General features: G+C 56.2%; 4 protein-coding genes across 4 annotated transcripts; all 4 read left to right on the forward strand.

The window, feature by feature from the left end:
- Window positions 1-1,479: 1,479 nt before the first annotated feature.
- LDBPK_320870 (CYC2-like cyclin, putative) lies at window positions 1,480-1,974 on the forward strand (the record flags this gene model as incomplete). Its single annotated transcript, XM_003863456.1, has 1 exon — window positions 1,480-1,974. One exon carries the CDS (start codon window positions 1,480-1,482, stop codon window positions 1,972-1,974), a length of 495 nt encoding a protein of 164 aa, XP_003863504.1.
- A 4,596-nt stretch (window positions 1,975-6,570) lies between these two features.
- LDBPK_320880 (hypothetical protein, unknown function) lies at window positions 6,571-7,971 on the forward strand (the record flags this gene model as incomplete). Its single annotated transcript, XM_003863457.1, has 1 exon — window positions 6,571-7,971. The coding sequence occupies one exon, from the start codon at window positions 6,571-6,573 to the stop codon at window positions 7,969-7,971; it is 1,401 nt and encodes a 466-aa protein (XP_003863505.1).
- A 1,157-nt stretch (window positions 7,972-9,128) lies between these two features.
- On the forward strand, window positions 9,129-10,664 carry LDBPK_320890 (hypothetical protein, conserved; the record flags this gene model as incomplete). Its single annotated transcript, XM_003863458.1, has 1 exon — window positions 9,129-10,664. The coding sequence occupies one exon, from the start codon at window positions 9,129-9,131 to the stop codon at window positions 10,662-10,664; it is 1,536 nt and encodes a 511-aa protein (XP_003863506.1).
- Window positions 10,665-16,411: 5,747 nt separating this feature from the next.
- On the forward strand, window positions 16,412-18,685 carry LDBPK_320900 (hypothetical protein, conserved; the record flags this gene model as incomplete). The annotated part of the gene is made up of 1 exon (XM_003863459.1): window positions 16,412-18,685. One exon carries the CDS (start codon window positions 16,412-16,414, stop codon window positions 18,683-18,685), a length of 2,274 nt encoding a protein of 757 aa, XP_003863507.1.
- Window positions 18,686-19,389: the final 704 nt, after the last annotated feature.

Below are 19,389 nucleotides of genomic sequence, written 5' to 3' on the forward strand. Positions count from 1 at the left end.
CTTTTCCCAGGGTCTCTCTCTCTTGCACTTGCTAGCGGACTCCACCAGCACTCTTCGTCCTTTTTCGCTTTCTGTGCTGCTCTTCTCTACGTGCGTCCGCCGGAGTCTGCCTGCCTGCCTTCCTGCCTGTGTGCCTTTACACGTCTCCGTCATCAAAGTGTTTCTCTCTTCTTCTCTCTTACATTCTCACGACATTCGCACCTCTTCAGGGCCGCACAAGGCTCAGCGGAGAAGGCTCGGAAGAGAAAGAGATTGAGGGCATATCCTATTACGTGTTTTCTCCTCCTGCCGAGCTCTTTGCTCCGCCGTCCACCGTCTGTCCACGCTTCATCTTCGCCTCTTCTTCGAGAGCAGCCCGCCTTGTGTGTTTTATTTTCATTGTGTGTTCCTCTTAATTTTGTTTGTTTCGCGAAGTATTTCTCTTGTCTGTTTTTTTTTGTGGTTACCTGTTTTGTTCGTGTCGCCTCGTCTTCGGAATTTTGCTGTCGTTCTCTTCGGTGTAATTTCGTGTGCGTGTGCGCGTGTCTTCTTTTTTTTTTCGCTGGTCTAGCCTTTTTCCTCTCGTGTTCTCTTGCGTTTTGTCTGTCTCTCTCTCTCTCTGGACCTTTTCCCTCTCCTGTTTTCTCTGTCTGTGCACAGCAACAACTCTGTTCCGAGTGCTGCTGTTGCTCGCTCTCTGTGTTCTTTTCCCTTCGCTTTTTCAACTGTGTTGCCCCTCTCTCTCTCTACCGACGAGGACGTGCTCATTTCGGTCTGCGCGCTTGTATGCGGTCACCCTCAAGCTTTCTCTATGGTGGGCCACATTGTTGCACCTCGAGTACTCTGGGTCGTTGATCTCGTGTGTTTGTGTGGGCGACCCCTTCTCACAAGACGTCCCCGCGTGTACCAGGCTACCATTTTCTCTCTTTTTTTTTTGAAGGGCATCGCGGGAGGGCACGCCTCTACGCCCCTCTCCCTCTGCCTTCCCACAACGGTAAGCATACAGGCGTGTGTGCACGGGAGCAAGCCTACGACCAGGTCCGGCTGCCGCGCGGCGGATAGGAAAGCTAGCAACAGTGCAGAGCACCTGGTTTCCAAAAGAAAAACGATTTTTGTGGATAGCGCTCCCAATCGCCACTGGAAGCGTCGCCAAGAATGATCTCGATACCGGTAATGACAGATGAGACCGTGGTGCGGTACCACTCGAACATGAACGGCGGCGGTGTTGCTGCGGAGGAGAACGGCGACTATCACACCGCGGCTGACGCAGCAGGGCGTGGCGATGGCGTAGAAGCAGCGACAGCGGCCGCCGCACCGCCGACAGCGATGGACTACTACGATCAGTCGCTTTCTAGTTCTCCCACTTCTCCAGTCAGAGGAGGCGGTGCGTTCGCAGCGCCGGCGCAGTACACCGCCGCTGTACCCTGCAGCTGCAGCATCCTTGACGTCGGTACTGACCCGGCTCCCATTGCGGCCCCAGTAGATGTTGCCCCGCCGGAGATGCCCCCGCTAGCCCAGCTGTGCGCACTCGCGCTGCAATACCGCTGTGACCTGAGCCAAGAGACGGACCAGAATATTCGCTCGTGCTTTCACAGCAGCCGCGTCCCCAGTATCTCCCTCTGGGACTACGTACGACGCTTTGCCAAGTACTCTGTCTGTAGCGAGGAGTGCTTTATCTTAGCCATGGTTCTGATGGATCGGTACGTCTGCAAAACCAGAATCCCGATCACCCTTCGCAACGTGCATCGACTCTACATCACCGCCATGACGCTGAGTGTGAAGCTGCGCGACGACTCCTATTACAGCAATGCCTACTACGCCAGCATTGGGGGCGTGGTGAATGCGGAACTAAATGTGCTGGAGCTAGAGTTGCTTGATATTGTGCAGTGGTTCACGTGGGTAGAGAAGTCCGTGTACGATGCTTACGTAGCTCGGCTAGAGGCACTCTTCGGCGATGCGATGCCGAAGCGGTTGGTAGCATCGCCGACAAAGTAGCGGACTGAGGCGTTCCGTGAGGATTTTGCGGAAAGAGATCCCCACTAACCTGCTCGTCGGAAGGTGTTCGTTTTTTTTTTTTCGTTGTGCCCCCATTGCCCGCCGTCTCACTCTATCCCTAACTGTTCTGTCGAACTATTCTTAACTGTTGTAGTTTCTGTTTTTATTTTTTTTTTCCTTTGTCGGTGCTGTCGGTACGATATCTTGTGTCTCTTATAGCTTGTTTCTGCCCCTCTGCTTGTCCTTACGTACTACTCTGTTGGTTTCACACACCCTCTCTCTCCTTTTTTGTCGTTGTCATGCGTGCCGTCATCCATTGCCTATCCTTTCCCCTTCTCCCCTTTTCGCCATTCTCGCCGTAAATTTCCGAAACAGAATCTGTAGGAGCTCTCTAATTTTCACGCACGCGTGCGAGAATATGCTCGGGTGAAGCGGCGCACAGCACCGACAAAGAGATTCTTTCTTGTGTATGTCTGTGTGTTGGTAAGGCGAGGTGGTGGCAGTGGTGGTGGGGGAGGGTGAGCAGCAGGGCCCCCTGGACACCGACATACAGAAAGGCACATACCATGTAACTGTATTTGTTTTTGTGCGGTGCGCGCCTGCCGGGGGGGGGGTGGAGTGTATGTACACTTCGCTGTTCTAAGCGGGCCCACGAACGCACGCACACACGCACGCACGTACCCCCCTCCTCCCCCCCCCACACACACACACGCCAATGCTGGGTGCTGGCGGTGTGCGGCTCCATGCCCAGGCATATATATAATGAATTTTGATGCTACGCTTTGTTGTTTGTTTTCACAGGTTGTTCCTTTTTCTGTGTGTAACTTGTTTTATGGAGTCGCTTTCAGTTTTCCTTTTTTTTTTGTCTTCTTCGCGTTGGTGCTGTTTGGTGATTGCGTTGCTCTTTTCCTTCTCCTCTCTCACCCTATATGTGTTTCTTTCGTTGTTATTTCCGTTTCTTTATGCCATACCACTAATGGAAGCAGTTGGTGATACGGGAAGCCGAAGAGAAGGTAGACGAGTCGGGGTAAGTATGCAGAAGTATCGTAGTGCTCATCGGTTTCGTAGGGCACCGGCAGAACCGTGTGGAGGGACAAGAGGCTGCTGGCGACTGCGAAAGAGAAGGAGAGAGCGTAGCGAGGTTGCCAACCTCAGCACTCTAATGCATCTCAGTGACTGTGTGCTCTCTTTCATTGGAAGTTCGTGTGTTGAGACTTCTCCGCTTTCTCTTCGTCTGCACTTCTGCGGTGCCCCGCCTTGCGCTTGTGTGTGTTTGTGTGAATTCCTGTACCCCTCTCCTCCTCTTCTCCCTCACACAGAAAGGGAGGAGGAAAGGGCAAAATCACGTGCACAGGTAAGCAACCACGTACACACGCACAAGCACACGCACACACACTCAAGCGTGCGCGGTGTGAACGCTTAGTAAGACGATTGAATTTCAAGGGTGTGTACGTGTGCATGTGCGTGTGCGTGTCTGTCACTTCAAAGTACATGTCGTTTTGTGCACCTCTTTTTTTTTCAAGCATGTCCACTCGGCGATAGAACATGAACTAAACTTCAATGCACCCCCCCCCCACTCCTTCCCCCAGTTTGTCGCAGGGCCATCGTGTGGTGCGAAGCAGCACAAGAGACGCGCCACAGCCATGCGACGACTTGGTCATGGGAGTGCAGCCTTCGTTTCACACTTTAGCGACCTCCGCTCCGAAGGTCGCCTCACAGCCGCTCCCATTGTGCCGGTCGCTACGTGGTGCATCCCCCCTCGGTGTGGCACTCCGGCTCCCCACACCAGCAGGCAGTGTGAGGACCGGGCTTTGAGATACGCTCGAGTCGCGCTGGGACGCTCTGCCCATCATGTCGACGGCACAAACATGTTCAACGCCGCAGGTCACTCCGACGCAGCGCTATCCAGGACCTCACCGCCGACACTAGCAGCAATCCATCGCTCTGACCTCCCCTAAGTCGTAGGTGCATGACTCCGCCACCACCAGAAGTGGCTCGGCATTGACAGGGACAGGGGCTGTTTGGCTTCCCCCCCACACAGTGGAATACTGGAGCGTGAAGTACCACGCACTGCGCGGTGTGTGTTTTCCCCTGTTTTCAGGTTATGTGCTTGTATTCGACACAGAAAGAGTTCTTGACAGGCGACGGGGCGGGTGGGTAGATGGGGGGGGGGCAGCAGCGCCATGATGACCGCTACTGCTTGTGTTGCACTTTTTTCGCTGTTTTTGTTGTCCCGCCTCCTTTGCTGACTCGCTTCGCTCACACTTTTGTGTGCGTTTATTTTTTTTTTTTTTTGCGAAAAAGAAAATTGGGCTTCTGCTTGGATGATTCTAAACGCGCAGATGCTGAGATTAGGCACTCTCGGCCGCCGCTGATGCCGGCGCTCCTCTGATCATTGTGGCGGGCGCTGCTGTGCGGTCTCCACGTGTATCCGCAGATGCCCCTTTTTTGTGTGTGCGTGTTCGGGTGCGTGTGACCATATCGGCACTGAGCATTGAGGAAGCAGCGCATGTGCTCATGTCGATGGTGCGCGCCTGTGCGTTCCATTGTTTGTTTCCTTGAAATTTTTTTGTTCGGTTCTCCTTCTTCTCACCACTCCAGTGCCCCACGCCTTATCTGCGTTTTTCTGTTACATGTATTTTTGTGTTGTGCTGTTTTACGTCCTTTTTATTATTATTGTTGTGCGTACGTGTGTATGTGTGTGTTTCTCCCCGATTCTATCCCACGCCCATCTCTCTTGCCGTGTTTGCGCTTTTTCTCTTTTACTTATGAGGTGCTGCCCTCTTTCTATCACTCTGTCGCGTTTCTGTGGCGGGTGAGAGTGATGATGCTGTTGTTGCTGTTTCTATGGCGGATTGTTTTCTTCTCCCTTCTTTTGCGTGTGCATGTGTGTGAAGATGTTTGTGTGCATGCAGTTATGTTGCGTGTGGGCGCTTGCGTGCGCGTGTTTTTGTTTTGGCTGTTGTTGTTGTTCACCTCCTCCGTTTCGGCTCCCTTTTCCTCCACCGTCGTGGCGTCTTCTTGTCGTTTGTTTCCGTTTGCGTTTCTCTGTGAGCGTTTGCTTGTTTCCATTCTTGTGTGTGTGTGCGTGTGAACTTCACAAGGCGAGGCCGCTTGCTTTTTTTTTATCTGTCTGCGTGCGCGTGTGGGCGTGTACTCTCTGGACCTTGTGCCTGTTGCTCCCCCTCTGTGTATGTGCGTGTATTCTCCCTCCTTTCCCCTTCTCCTTTCGAGTGTGTGTGCGCGTGTCGTTGTGACATGCACTGGCGTAGTGAACTTGCACTTGGATGTCGTCTCCTCCTCTGCGCGTTCGCTCGGTACCTTTCTCTTGCTGTCCGTTGTACCGTTGCCGTGCTTGGATCCTCGCGGCTACATGGGTTTTGTGTCGCTGGTGTTATTCTCTCGACGGACGTAAGAGTGTCTTGGAAGGCAACACACGCGCAACGTGCTGGTGGCGCCAATGGCCTTCACGGTTGAGCCACACACACACACACACACACACACACACGCAAAAAAAAAAAGCTGGAACATGCACGAATGAGCTAGCACAGACACACACACACAGACACACACACACACACACAACGTGAGGTGACCCCAATCCGAGGCGATGTGCGGGGACCAACATCAGCCGTTGCGTCTTGATCTTTTGCGGAAATGTGAAGCGACTCGAGTGGCATGGCGACGGCCTGCGTAGCAGACCATGTCGGTGCTGTTCGTCATTTGAGGCGATCGTTTCCGAGCACGTGGGAAAGGGAAGTGACAAGGAAAGCCTTTAAGGTGAGCGCCGCGGAAGTAGAGCGGACCTGCATACCGACTGAAACGAATGATGGCACGCTCATCAAGCAGTGAACACACAAGCGGCGTGGCTGAACATGTGCTCTCAAGAATAGCTCTCTCTTATCATGGTAATCTACTCTCGCGCGCCACCACTCCTCTTCGCCCCCCTTTCTCTGCGAGTGTCTTTCCCTGTGTCTGTGCGACTTCTTTTGTTCTCGTTCTCGCTTCTCTTGTCGGCACCGCTGCCCTCTCCCTTCACCCAACCTCGCAGCTACTTATCCCCCCCCCCCACGCTGCCGCTCTGCCTCGATCTCTCGATCCGTTACTGAATATTGCCACGCAGCACATCTGCGCAGTCAAACGATTTATTATTACTGCTGTTGTCGTTCTTGTTTTTGGCCGCTTCTCCGCTGGTGCTTCCGTATTGCCCCTTGTTTTATTTGCCGTAATGCGCATTGCTTTTCTTCTCGAATACGCCCTCCTTCCCGTCTTGTGGGCGCCCCACAACGCTCAATACTGAGCAGGCATTTTCTTGCTCACGCGCACGTCGTATAATCGAGGCTGTCCATCGCATTAGCGTTGCTTTGCATCGTACGTTGTCGCCGTTGCCCCCCCCCCTTGACTCAGGAGAGTGCACGGCGGCACTTCCCGGGTCAGGACAAGCACCATTCGAAGTCTTCATCGAGCCTTTCCACTCTCCTGGAGCCGGCAATCGCGATTGAGAGAGCAAGAAAAAAAACGCCACACCACCAAGCACCAATTTATACAAACGCGCACACCGGTATACAACGCTGTTAGGCACGAGCCTACCCAAGGATGTCACAGGAGTCGTCCACATCGCCGCCGACGAGAGCCGATCGACATAAGACGTCAACCTCGCCGTCTCGAAGCGGAAGTACTTCGTCCTCCAACACCAACATCCCGTGTGAAACCGCGCTGCAGCTGGGCCCTACACTCTGGGTGGAGATGTGGGAAAACCAGCGTTGGTATCCGGTTATAGGATGGGGAACCAGCCGCTTCCTCACCGACCTTCCGGTCTTCTGCTTTGTACCGCCGGCGTACCGCCTCTGCGGCGCTCACCCAAACGACTTCGACGCCGCTTTCCACTCGGTAAACCCTCCTTCTCCTCACTCCCCCAATCCACAGTGGCCGGCCCGCCGCATCCTCACGGTGGCGCTCCCCGCTGGCTACCGGTGGGTGGGTTTCTGGGAGGTTCACACAGAGCATCCACACGGCACTGACACGGCCGGCTGGCGCTACGGAGAGCAGTTCCTGCGACCTGTCGACGGGGCCAACGCTGACCCTGCCAATGCTGCGTCGCCTCAGCAGGTTTTGGCTCCGTTCAAAAAGACACACACGCCCTTATGCGTCGTCCGCCGTCGCCTATGGCGCCGCCGTGTGGCACTGGCGGGGGTGGACGAGCCTGCCTCGTCTACGGACGACCTCTTCCCTGGCCACTCGGAGCAGCAACTGCATTCCTACCTGAGCGAGAAAGAGGAAGAGATGGAGATGGCCGAGCACCTCAAGGAGGCGGAGTTCATGGCAGCCCAGGCTGGCGAGCCGTGGTCGCAGGAGCAGCAGATGCGGGCGGAGGAGGAGCTGCGCAAATTCTGCCGCGAGCGGCAAAACCGCGAGAGTGCGTCCCGCATGCGCACCATAAACCCGAGCTTCGCGAACCCGTTTCGCCAGCCAGAGGGCTCTTTTCATGTTTCTCCAGACGACGACGACGGCCCCACAGACGTCAACGCGCATCCGGAGGAGCAGTTCAGCGGCGCCGTGGCGGCGGCGTCGTGGGTGCGGGACAGTCGGTCGAATCGCGCGGCGCCTGCCGTCTCGTCCCCGGTGGCGACGCCTGATGACACGACTGCCGAGCACAGCGCCGAATCCTCGCATGGCGGCTGCACCGTTGAGGCTTACAGCACCACGGCGCCGAGTCGCGTGGATGGAAGCGATCTAGTGGGGCAGAACACGGTTCAAGAGTTCGTCGCGTCCACTCCGACAGATGCGGAGCGGTCGCGCACCGACGGTGCCGATGCTGCCGCCGAAAACGCGGTGGATCAGTTTGTGGCATCCTCGCCGACCGACCCCGCTGCCTTGAGCAACGACGACCAATCTACTGGTGTGTCGATCGGTGGCATCCGCGATCCTACCGATGCGGACTTCCGCGCGATTTTTTCGCAGTTTATGACTCCTTCTGGTGGTCAAAAGCCGTCGTGATCGAGGCCTCAACGCTCATCAGAAAAGGAATTAGAGGGAGCGGAGACACAGACGTTCGCCGGCAGGGCATCAAAACACACAAAGACACACGAGTGGCGCTTGGCCGTGTGCGGCCTTTGATAACGAGATGTGTCGGTGTCGCTGTGGTGCACACAGCTCTCATCCTTTGCTCGTTGCTCTGCCTTCTCGCTGCTACGCACCACCTCTCTTTGCAGCTGCTCTTGCTGCTCATGTGCGTCTGTTCTGTTTTGTTGCTCCGTATCAGTCGCCGTTTCCTTGCGAGACGTCCTGCCAACCTTTTTTTTTGCCCACACACTCCTCTTCCTTCCTTTCATTCTTCTTTTGCTGCATTCAGCCTTACCAGCTCTGTTTTTTTTTTTTCTTTAGCGCTTGTGTATTGCGTGCGGTGTTCATGCATCCTGTGCGAGTACGACCTTTGTGCTCCTTGAGTCTTTCTACTCCTATCAAGCGTACACAGTCAAGAAAAGAACAAAAAAAATGTCCGAACCCGATGCGCCAAACGCTCGAAGACAAGGTGAAAGAGGGCAACACCGCAGCGGTTGCGCGCCCCCTCTCTCTGTGCGTGGGTGTTCCTCCACCATCGACGGCATGCGTGTGTGTGCCTTCATGGCACACCGCCTGACCGCACAGTAAATTCCGCGATACCCGCCTTAAAGGCGGGTCATGCCATCCTTTGGTGGTGCATTGCCATTAGACTCTCGCGCGTGCTGCTGGAGCAAAAAAAATGGGCACAGATGTTGGTGATGGACTGCTGCAGGATACGGCGTCCTTGTATGAGCCCTTTCCCTTTCTCACGCGCTTCTTTCACCTCCGCAAACACTTATCTTTTTGTGTGCTTCTTTCGTCATTCACGCCCTTCTCCCGCCTCTCTCCCTTTGGCTCGCTCGCTTCCTTATTGGCCCGTACGTACGCTATTGCATTGACTGACGCCTCATGGTGACTTGATGTATTCTCCTGCAACGTTTTCGTGACCCTCGCACCAGTACTCCTCGTGCCCGCAGTCAGTTATTCTGAGTGTCTCTAAATCTCTCGCTCTCGCCGTGCTCCTCGCCACTCCCTCTTCTCTCGGTTTGGCCCTCCCCCCTTCCCCCACTCTTTCTTTTTTTTCAACCTACTTTACACACTTCTCTGTCGTCATGCGCGGTCGTGGCGGTCGTGGCGGTCGCGGGGGCAGCTTCGGCGGCTTCTCGCAGCAACCTACCAACACCATCAGCATTCGCGTGTCGGAGATTCAGCAGCCCGTCACGGAGGATGTCATGCGCCGCGTTTTCCAGAGCGTCGGCGTGTCGTGCAACTCGATCCAAATCACTCCGACAAACAACCCGCAGGAGACGTCTGTGGTGGCGCAGTTCCCCGACAACTTCGCCGCCGAGCGCGTCATGTCGAGTCTGAACAATCGCAACATCTTCAACAACGGCAACAAGATGACCATGCAGTACACGAACTGGATCCCAAGCGGCAGCCCGACCCCAATGAACAGCAACGGCGGTGGCGTGCTGCAGACCTCGGCCTTTGACAACGGCAACATCTTTGCGGCCCAGCAGTTGCCACCGCAGCCACAGATGCCGCCGCAGCCCCAGATGCAGCCACAAATGCCGCCGCAGCCGCAGATGCCCCAGCAGCCCCAGATTCAGTTGCCGACCCCACAGATTCAGCAGCCGTCGCAGATGCCCCAGCAGATGCCGCCGCAGCCGATGCCTCAGATGCAGCACATGCCGCAGCCTCAGCCGCAGCCGCAAATGTCGGTCTTCAACAACCCTGGCCCCGGCATGATGCCGCCGCAACAGATGGACCCCTGGTACGGCGCCAACCCCGCCATGGAGATGATGAGCGTCACCGTTGGCTTTCCGGGTGCCGTTCGCGGCAACGCTATGATGCGCGGCGGTCGCGCTCGCGGGCGCGGTGGCCGCGGCGGCTACGGCCTCGACACCATGGGTGTGCAGACTGGCTACATGCCATTTCCCCAGGTCGGCGGCATGGCCCGCGGTGGCGCCAACATGATGCCGCGCATGAACTACGTGCAGTACCAGCCGTTCGGCCAGCCGCCGACCGTCTTTGTGAGCGTGACCCTCGTCCCGATCACCGAGCCGCTGCAGACCATCTTTACGCTGATGGAGGCGTTCGGTGGCGTTGTGGCGATCCGCCGCAACCAGAACAAGAAGGAGATTCTGACAGTCAAGGCTGCGTCGCCGGACGACGCGCTGGCCATCGTGACCTTCATGCACCGTGTGCCGTACGTGGGAGGTCAGGTGAGCGGCAAGCTCTTTCCCAACTACGTGGAGCGCTACCCGTGCACTGACGAAGGCGACCCGCTCGACCCCGAGACGCTGCAGTACGACTTCACCGCTTCCCGTCACCGCAGCCCGGGCCAGCGCAGCAAGGCTGTGCCGTCACGCATCATCAAGATCACGGGCTGCAGCGCGTACGAGGATACTGAAGTGATGACGTACCTCAACAGCAAGGGCATCAACCCCGAGCGCGTCACCAAGTCCGAGGACGGCTCCTTCGAAGTTCATCTGCGGGACGTGGCGACCTCCGTGAAGGTGCTCCTGGAGTGCCAGGGAAGCGTGTGCGACGAGGAGAAGTCGAACGTCATCTTTGTCGAGGGCCCTCGCGACGATCCGGTCAGCACAGAGCAGAAGGCGATGGAGGAGCAGGCGAACGAGCAGTAGGTCCACGCCGACCCATTCTTTCGCCGATCACCACCGTATATATATATATATATGGTTGGTGCCTCATCCTATGATGTGCTCTCTTTGGTGCCGGCGTTGATGGCACGTGCGAGGAGTGTCGTTTTGTGCTGCCGTCCCTTCCCTCCCGCCGTTTTCGTTGCGAATACGGACGCGTACGCGCGCGTGTGTGTCTGTGTGAGAGTCTGTTGCCGTCTTCGCTGGTTTCGGTGTCGGCGTTCTTGGCGTGGTGGTGTTTGTACTGTGAACACGTAGTGAATCGGATAGACGAACGACGGATTATTTAGGAATTTTTATCATTGTGTGTTTCTGCATTCTGTATTTTTCTGTGTAAACATGCCGATACTGTAAGGAGAAAGGGGGATTAGGGTTGGAGAATGGGAGGAGGAGCAATGCCCGCAGGTAGCCGTGCATGCGTGCGTACAAGCACGCACAGACGGACATATCGGTTCATCTCTCCATCTTGCTCTCAAACTCGTTGTCATCTCTATTGCCATCCTCTTGAATGCTGGCGTTTTCCGGAGTTTAATGTTTTTTTTTTTTTTGTTTTGTTTGTCCCTCTTGGGTAAGGTACGTTAAAAAGCCGAAAAGGAAAGAGAAACGAAAAGACCTCCATGAAGTGAAACATAACCCCCTGCCCGTGTCCTTGTGTTGTCTTTCCGTGTGCGCGCGCGCAGCCATTCGCGCGCACGCAGTTCTGGATTGCGTCGACGCGGAAACGCTACTTTAGTGTCTCACCGCTTGTCGTCTTTCCTTTTCTCTATGAAGACATCACCCGACTCTTGTCTCTCTGTGTATGCGCGTATGTGTGTGTATGTGTGTGTGCGTGAGTGATCGGCGGCATTTGCTGTGCGCTACGAGTTTAGAGAGAGCAAGAGTGACCCTGAACGGGTGCTCGGCGTGCGTGTGCCATTCCTCGTTAGACTCTCTCTTTCCGGCTCTGAGCATCGCCGCGAATTTCGCACCTCTGCGCTCATGCGTGTGTGCATGTGTGTGACGCCGAGTGCATTGCACAGTCTGCAGAGATGCGCTCGCTCAAGCTCCAGCACAAACGCATGCTCACGTACATACATACACACACACACACACACAGCCGCCGCCGGCTCCTCCGAATCCCTCTTCTGCACGCTTTCCAGTTTTGATTGGCGCTCGCGAGCTTGCAGTCGTACCTGTTTTTTTTTTGCCTTTTCGTTCACCGTTTTCTTGTTGCCTGGGGAAGGGAAGGAGGGAGGGGGCATGGCCACCACACAAACCCCCCTCTCCTCCCCCATACCTTCCTGAAACCTCCACGTCCACTTTCGGTCGTCTTCTCCACCGTGTTCGCTGTCTCTTCTCCCCCTCTCTTCCTCTTTGTCCTTTTTTTTTGTCCAACTCCCGTGTTTCCCACATATGCGCACACCCACATGTGTGCGTAAACGGCACAGACGTCTTCAATGAACTTAATGCTCGCGCTCAGGGTTGCTCTTTTTGTTCGTATGTTTTTCCATCTCTTGCGCGTGTGCGTTTGCGTGTGTTTCTTCGCCTTCTTCTTGTAGCGCGTCGATGAAGCCCTTCTTGTCTCTCTCTCTCTCATCTCTATGTTTGCGTGACGTCTCTCGCCACACCGCAGCCCGTGACGAAGATCGACATCTTTGTTTTCCACTTATCGGCAGGCACTCACGCATATGCGTGTTATCCTGTTCTCAGCAGCCAAGGCACCTTTCCGTTTCGTGCCACATGATTGTGTTTCCATCCAAAACACTATACGATAACCGACTCCATCGCCAACACCCTCGTGGCAGCTCATGATGCGCCGTTGAGAGGTGGCAACTCATTCTAGGAGCTCTCCTCTCTATCGCTTTTCGGATATCTTTGTACCAAGCCACTGCTCACAGCCCGCCGTTGATGCATCATTCTTTTCAAGTAAATAGCTCCACTGATATCAGTCGCTTGACCACAGATTCCATCTTTCGCCCCTTTCATCAGCAGAACATCGCTTTCGTCTGCTTCGGCCTCCCCCTCCCAACGTCGTCTTCGATGCCCTCCCCCCACCCTTCTCCATCCTTTTCCCCCTTTTACTCTGCAAGCGGTGCCACGTCTGCGCCGCCGTCCCTGGCGCGACGCTCCACCGACGCAGGACCGAATATTGCCCGATCCTGAGCAAGACTCATGTGTCTGTATTACTTCCTTGTTTTCCTCGTCTCTCAGATGATGGAGACTTGTCCTTGTTTATTCATTGGAAGTGCTGCTGTCCTTCGTAACAGTACAAGACGAACTCGACGAGAGCCACAACTCCTCGGTGATGCGCCTGCTTCTTTTCCTGTTGCAGCTAAGGAAGCGTCGAATGTGTGGCGGCCCCCAGGCAGACTCTCTCCATTTACGCGACCTGCTTCGCCGCCAGCGTCGGATTTCTTCTCACCTCGCGCCGTGTTCGCACTCCCTGCCTGAGCTGCCCTTCGTCGACACGAGTTTTAAGCTCGGGTTCCACTTTTGCTCGAACGAGAAAAGCGGTGGGGGTCACACAGCACACGTGCGTCGTCCTTTGGCATTCTGCTGGGCATCGCCGCACGACTATGCGGATCGCCTTCTTGTGTATTTTTGTGCGTGTGCCGTTCGTAAACGATAAGCTGGCACCCTCGTGTAGTGCTCTCCTTTCGCGAACGAAAGAAAGGATGGTGGCGAGGAGGAGGAGGAATAGGTGGGAATGCGCAACGCTTCCTGCATCTTACCGCTCCCCCAAACCTCTTTCTATGCTATATATTTTTTTTTTCGTGTTCCATTCCCGCGATGCGCACCTCTTCCCTCTCACCCATCTCTTGCCTCTCGATGTCAGAACCATCTAACAAACAAGCTGGGGGTGTGGCGTAGTGGGGTGGGAGAGCGCTCTGGATAGCCTTGCATCTTCTTGTGCACATGTGCGTCGTCGTGTGTGTGTGGCGCGTTTGACTGTTGTAATCTTCTCTGCCTTTTTCTTTCCGGTTCTCTCTCTACCGGTGCTCGTATAACGGATTCATATCTGTGTGTGTGTGTGTGTGTGACTCGGAGACGACAATGTGCTGTTTGCAAGGCTTGTGTGTGCGCGTGCACAGCTATCCGCCTTTGTTGTGGTACTCCTCCCTCCCTCTGCTCTGTAGAACTGGGTCTCTGTGTGACGTCCACAGGCTTACCTGCCGCCCCCACCTTTCCCACTTTCTATCAAGTGGCTTCCGCCCAACTGCCTCGCGCTGCAGCTTCTTTTTGTAGGCTGAAACATGGGGTATTGGAGGCGGTAAGGGCTCAATACCGCGCATATGGTTGCGGCGCGGCTGTTGGCTTCTCTGTTAGGCTTTACGGGCGAACACACACACACACACACACAAATCTTCGACAACCCATGTGTGATGGAAGCGTCGAGGTTCCATGGAGGCGCGCACAAGGCAACAGGCGGCGCAGCGACGCGGCCGCCCCTGTCTCCCTCGCCACTCCTCCCAACAGCAAAAAAAAGAAATCGTTGACTCAACGGTAAAGGCGCTACACAAATGAAGAATAACCCGCGCGAGAAAGACTGTGGGCTGGGAGAAGAATGCCCGCCGTGGTGTGTATTCTGAAGGATCTCACCCCCTCTCCCGAACATGGTTTAGATGCGCATGTGCGTTTGAAGGATCTGTTTCGTCTCCCGCATGTTCATCATTTCCACAGCCTCACGGACACGAATCGCTGGACGTAGGTGGACGATGGAGGCCAAATGGGCTACGCTGGGAGTTCTCTTGAAGTTATGCCTCGCTCGCCGAGCGCCACGTGAAGCGTGCGCTCAGCAGCGTGTTGTTATCGACGACGCTACATGGGATCTTGCAGTGCCTCAGTTGGTAAACGTCTGATGGAGACGACAACGAACAAGAGGAATGTGATGTGCTGCACCGATGCTACCCAAATGAGGGCGAGATGTTCAGGAAACGGAAATCAGAAGGAAAAAAATCACCGGTGGATATGACTGGTGGAGCATTGGGGTGAAATTTTGGAAACAGGAAGCGAAGAAGGACCAGGCCGGCACCCGCGTGCGTCAGGTTGGTTTTGTGTGCATGAATGTGCGTGGCTGCATGCGCCGTCTCACCCGAAGCGTGGGGGGAAGAGGTGCGCCCGCGTGCCAAGGAGCGACTGGATTTCGACCATTTTGTGTGAGGGTGCGCGTGAAATGCTGGTGGAGCCTTGATGATCTTTTTCAAACACACTGTGCATTATCCGTCGACACGGGCACACGCACACGCACACGCACACGAGGAGGATGAGGGCCAACGACGCCACATAACCAAGACGAAAGCAAAGCGCGCGTAGAGAAAAAAACAAAACAAGAGACAAACACTTGCGCTGCTGCGCAGGCTCGCAGATGAGGATGAAAAAGATTTTTTTTTTTCGCGCTTCACCCGCACGCACACACGTGCTTTCACGGCGTGCACGATAGTAAACTACCGCGGTTTAACGGAGAAATACACCAAGAGAAGGAGGGAGGCAGCGAGCGATGGAAGCTGCCGGACACGCGCATGTAAAGAAAGAGAGACGAAAAAGCAAAAGGAAAAGCAGCATGTATGATCAGCCGCGCGCGTTGAATGCTTCATTGAACTCCCATCCCCCTCCCCCTTTCCCTTTCTCTCACACACATACATATATCCTCTCGCTGTCTCTGTATTGAAACCGCCCCCCTGCTCCTCTTGTGCGCGCGTATGTTGTGCTTTCTTCCCCCCCCCCTCTTCAACTTCACGGGTGTTTTCCGCGCCTGCGACGCGAAGCATCACGAAGTCAACGCTACAAGCACGAAGACGAACCACACAAACAGGAGACCACGACTCTAAGTCCGCTCGATTGCCTCTCCCGTGCTCCGCCTCTTCTGGAAGGTGTTGCCTTCCGTGTCTGTTTAGTAGTTGCGCCTCTCCCTTATTTTTTTTTCCGCCGCCTTTTTCATCATTTTCTTTTGTGCCGAGAGGAAGAAGAGAGGAAGGAGGAGGACGCAACACCAACGCAAAGCCCAAGCAACAGTCAAGGAATAAAAAAGGAAGCGGGTGGTTGCACAAGGCGCCCCGTGCCGCACTTCATTTTCAGAGAGAAGAAGTGCGATCTTGAGTTCTTAGTTGTCCTCCCTTCTCCCTTTCTCGGTGAAAAAGAGACGAAGAAAACACATCGGCGCAGGAGGAGGAAGATCGACGTTGTTTCAATACAAAAGAACCTGAAGACGCGGACCAGCCACGACGAGGAAGAAGAGGTGCGTGCGCATCGAAGTGGCCATTGGGGCAGGTCAGAACGTTTGCAGGGCAAGGTGACTTCACGTATCGGCTGTCTTTGAGTTGTTTTTTTTTTCCTACCGTCTTTCTTTTGTTTTCCGCGCTGCCATCCACACGCGCCTTTTCATCCTCGTCGTGTCGATGCGTTTTGTCTGTCGCACATTTGCGTGAGTTGATCGCGTCGCATCACTCGCCATCTCCCTTAACTCGCCAGACGGCATCTCCTTCGCGGACTTTGTCAGTGTCTGCCACTGTCGCTCTCTTTGACCCTCGTTCTCTGGCCATCTGTTTGTGTCTATCTATATCGATATATAGGTATATATATATCCATATATAGTTTAACGTGTTGTTGCTTATATGCAGTTGTCCTCATCGAAGTGCTGTGCCGGTTCTTATTTCGCCCCTCTCGCTGTCTTGCTGCCCTTTTCTTGACTCCTCGTTCTCCTCCTCCTTTGTTGTTAGCTTCGCCTCCACTCCAGCCATCGTCGTCGTCTCAGAATGTCCACTGTGGTCCTCAGCAACCTCCCGATGGGATGCATCGAGTCTGACATCCATCGGGCTTTACTCATGTACGGCACCGCCGTGAACATTGAGATGAATTCGCACGCATCACAGGCCACTGTGACGATGCGCACAAAGCAGGAGGCGCAGGCGCTGCTGAATCGCCGCTCTGTGAACGTCATTGGCACCTCGGTCCGCGTAGACGCTCAAGTGCAGGCTCCACCTCCACCGCAGCAGCTCCAGCCACAGCATCAGCATCAGCCGCCTCAACAGCAGCAGATGGTGCCCCAGCCACCACCGCATCTGCAGCAGCAACAGGTGGGGAGTTACGGGTATGGGTCCGGCAATGTCGGGCAGCAGCAACAGCCCATCTATGGCAGCATGGCACCGCAGCAGTATCCCCAGCACGAGCTCAATCATCAGCCGCAGCACTTGCAACAGCAGTATGCGCAACCGCAGCCGTCGTACCCGCAACAGCCGCAACAGATGCCCTTGCAGTCGCCACCGCAAAGCACGGGCAGCTACGTACCAAACACCAGTCACCGAAGCTGCAGCAGCGGCCAGGCAATTATGCCAGTGCCTCCGCAGCCCTCTCGGCGTCTGCGTGTTCTGGTGGAGGACTGTCGCTACCCGATCACCCGCGACGTGCTCATGCAGATGTTCAGCATGATCGCCCCGCCCGTTAGCGTGTCTTGTGGTCCGTACGGCCCGACTACCACCGGCGCGGTCGAATTTGCGGACGCGACGGCGGCGCAACAGGCCATGGATCAATTCCACAACAACGCCATCTACCCCAACTGCTGCTACGTCAAGCTGTTCTTTGAGCCGATGTGGGACCGAGTCGACCCGGTGCAGCCGCCTCTGCAGTCGCACCAACCGCACTCGTACGGCGGCAGCAACAGCGGCTATGGCTACCCCGCACAGGGCCCCACTAACGCGCCGCCATCGGTGCAAGCGAATCCGTACAGCGTCGCACCGCATGGCCCTGCGCAATCGGACGCGTACGGAGCTGGCTGGGGCGGCAGCGATGGAGCCCAATATTACGGTGGTTCCGTCCCGTCGAGTGCCGCACCGCCGTCGCAGCCGGGGCAGCCCGCAACCGATCCTTTCGGCCGCCGCCGAGGCGGCTGCGGTGCCGGCTCTGATTCTGCCAACGACAACGACCCTGCGGCGCAACATGGCAGCGAGAGCAGGGCTACTCGTGGCATGGCGCCTGGGCCGATGGTGAGAGGTGGCCGGGGTGCCATGCGAGGTGGCATCGGCGGTCGTGGCAGTGGTACGGGGCTCGGGGCTGCGACCGGCTTCAGCCCGCTCGAACCCTCAGGCGCACCGCCGGCGCGGGGTGGCGGTGCTGGCGTCGGACGCTATCCGGGATTGGAGACGAACGGCTGCACCGTCATGGTTAGCTGTGTGAATGAGTCGGTTCCTTTGTACGACCTATGGGTGCTATTGGAGGTGTTTGGCAACGTGAACTCCTTGAAGCGACAGTTTCGCGATCGCACGAACGTGGTGGCGCAGTTCCAGCACCCCGGCGACACCCTGACGGCGATTCAGTACCTGCAGCACTGCCCGTTTCGCGGTAGTGTGCTGCGTCTGAAGCGCTTCAGCGGCTACCAAGATCGGGATACCGAGTGGGAAACAAAGTCATCGACCGATCCGGCAACTATGGCTGCTCTCTTCACCACGGGTTACCACCACCGCACGGCGCCGCGAGCGCCGGTGAACGTGCGAGGCCGCGTGCACCCGGACAAGAACCTATACATCACCAACCTCACTGAGGCCATCTCGGACGACGAGCTGAAGGGGATCATGAAGGAGGCAGGCTTTGAGCCGCATGCGTTCTTCCGTCGCGGCCCGAAAGGAGCCATTGTCGCCTACAAGGACACGGAGACGGCAGTGGATGCGCTCATCGCGTTACACGCCAAGGAGGTGCGGGAGCGCTTCCTCCGGGTAACCTTTTCGCGCTTCCCACCCGGCCCGCGACCCTCGCGCGACGGCGTCGACAAGGGAGACGACGACGACGACGGGGATGCGGAGCAGCGCGACGGGCAGCAGGAGACGCAGTCAGAGCCGCCGCCGCAGCAGCAGCAGGTGCCTCAGCCGTCGCAGTTGAATGAGCCAGCTCCTCAAGAATCTGCCGAACCGCCGGCGCCGCCACCACAGGAGCCTGAGCCTGCTCCGGAGGAGGCGGATGGAGGCGAGGTGGAGTCGGCCGTACCTGAGGCGGCTCCAAAGGTGGCAAAGGTAAAGGCGAAGTCTTCAAAGAGGTAGAAGCGCGGTGTATTCCTGCAAGGCAGCTGCACCTGTGTTGCGTTAGGTCGTCCTCGGCGCTGCAAGGGGTGTGACACGTGCGCAGAGATGAAGAGCGGCTGGGAGAGACTGGCACACCAAATCGGTTGAGGATCGGTGTCGGGTGTGCGCTGCGTGGGATGAGCCTGAATCGGAGCCGACGGGTACAGTCACTGCCGCTGACGATGTCATCAGGGAACACTCGTTTTGTTTCGTTGTGGTACTCTCGGGCCTGGGGCCGCTTTTTTTCTTCTTGCGGGATAATAAAAGGGCTGCCGGTAGGTGAACCTATGAGGGGGGGGAGGAAAGGCACGAGAGGAATCGCCGCGCACGACCTCAGACGTCTGACCACCCGCGAGTATTGTACCCACTGTGCGCGGCGAATGCAAGAGAGGGCTTCTGAGAAGAGGGAGCGAGCCGCGACGCCTCTCCCTATCGCCTCAGCGCTTCTTCGGCTCCCCTCGCGCAACTAAAGTGCGCGAGACACGGCATCGGCCTCTCTGTGCGTGCTTGTATGTGTATGGATGCCGTGTCTCACAGCCACAGCGTCACGAGCGCGCGTACTTGACCGCGTCGTGTCTCTCCGTTTTCGTAGGCTTCGTGGCTCGCCTAGGTCGTGCTGAATGCACACAGTTCGCCGTGCGGGTAACTGTGCTGATGGCACTGTTTCCCTCACCGACCTTGCT

The sequence above is a fragment of the Leishmania donovani genome, chromosome 32, assembly GCF_000227135.1.
Source record: "Leishmania donovani BPK282A1 complete genome, chromosome 32".
NCBI classification, from domain to species: Eukaryota; Euglenozoa; class Kinetoplastea; order Trypanosomatida; family Trypanosomatidae; genus Leishmania; species Leishmania donovani.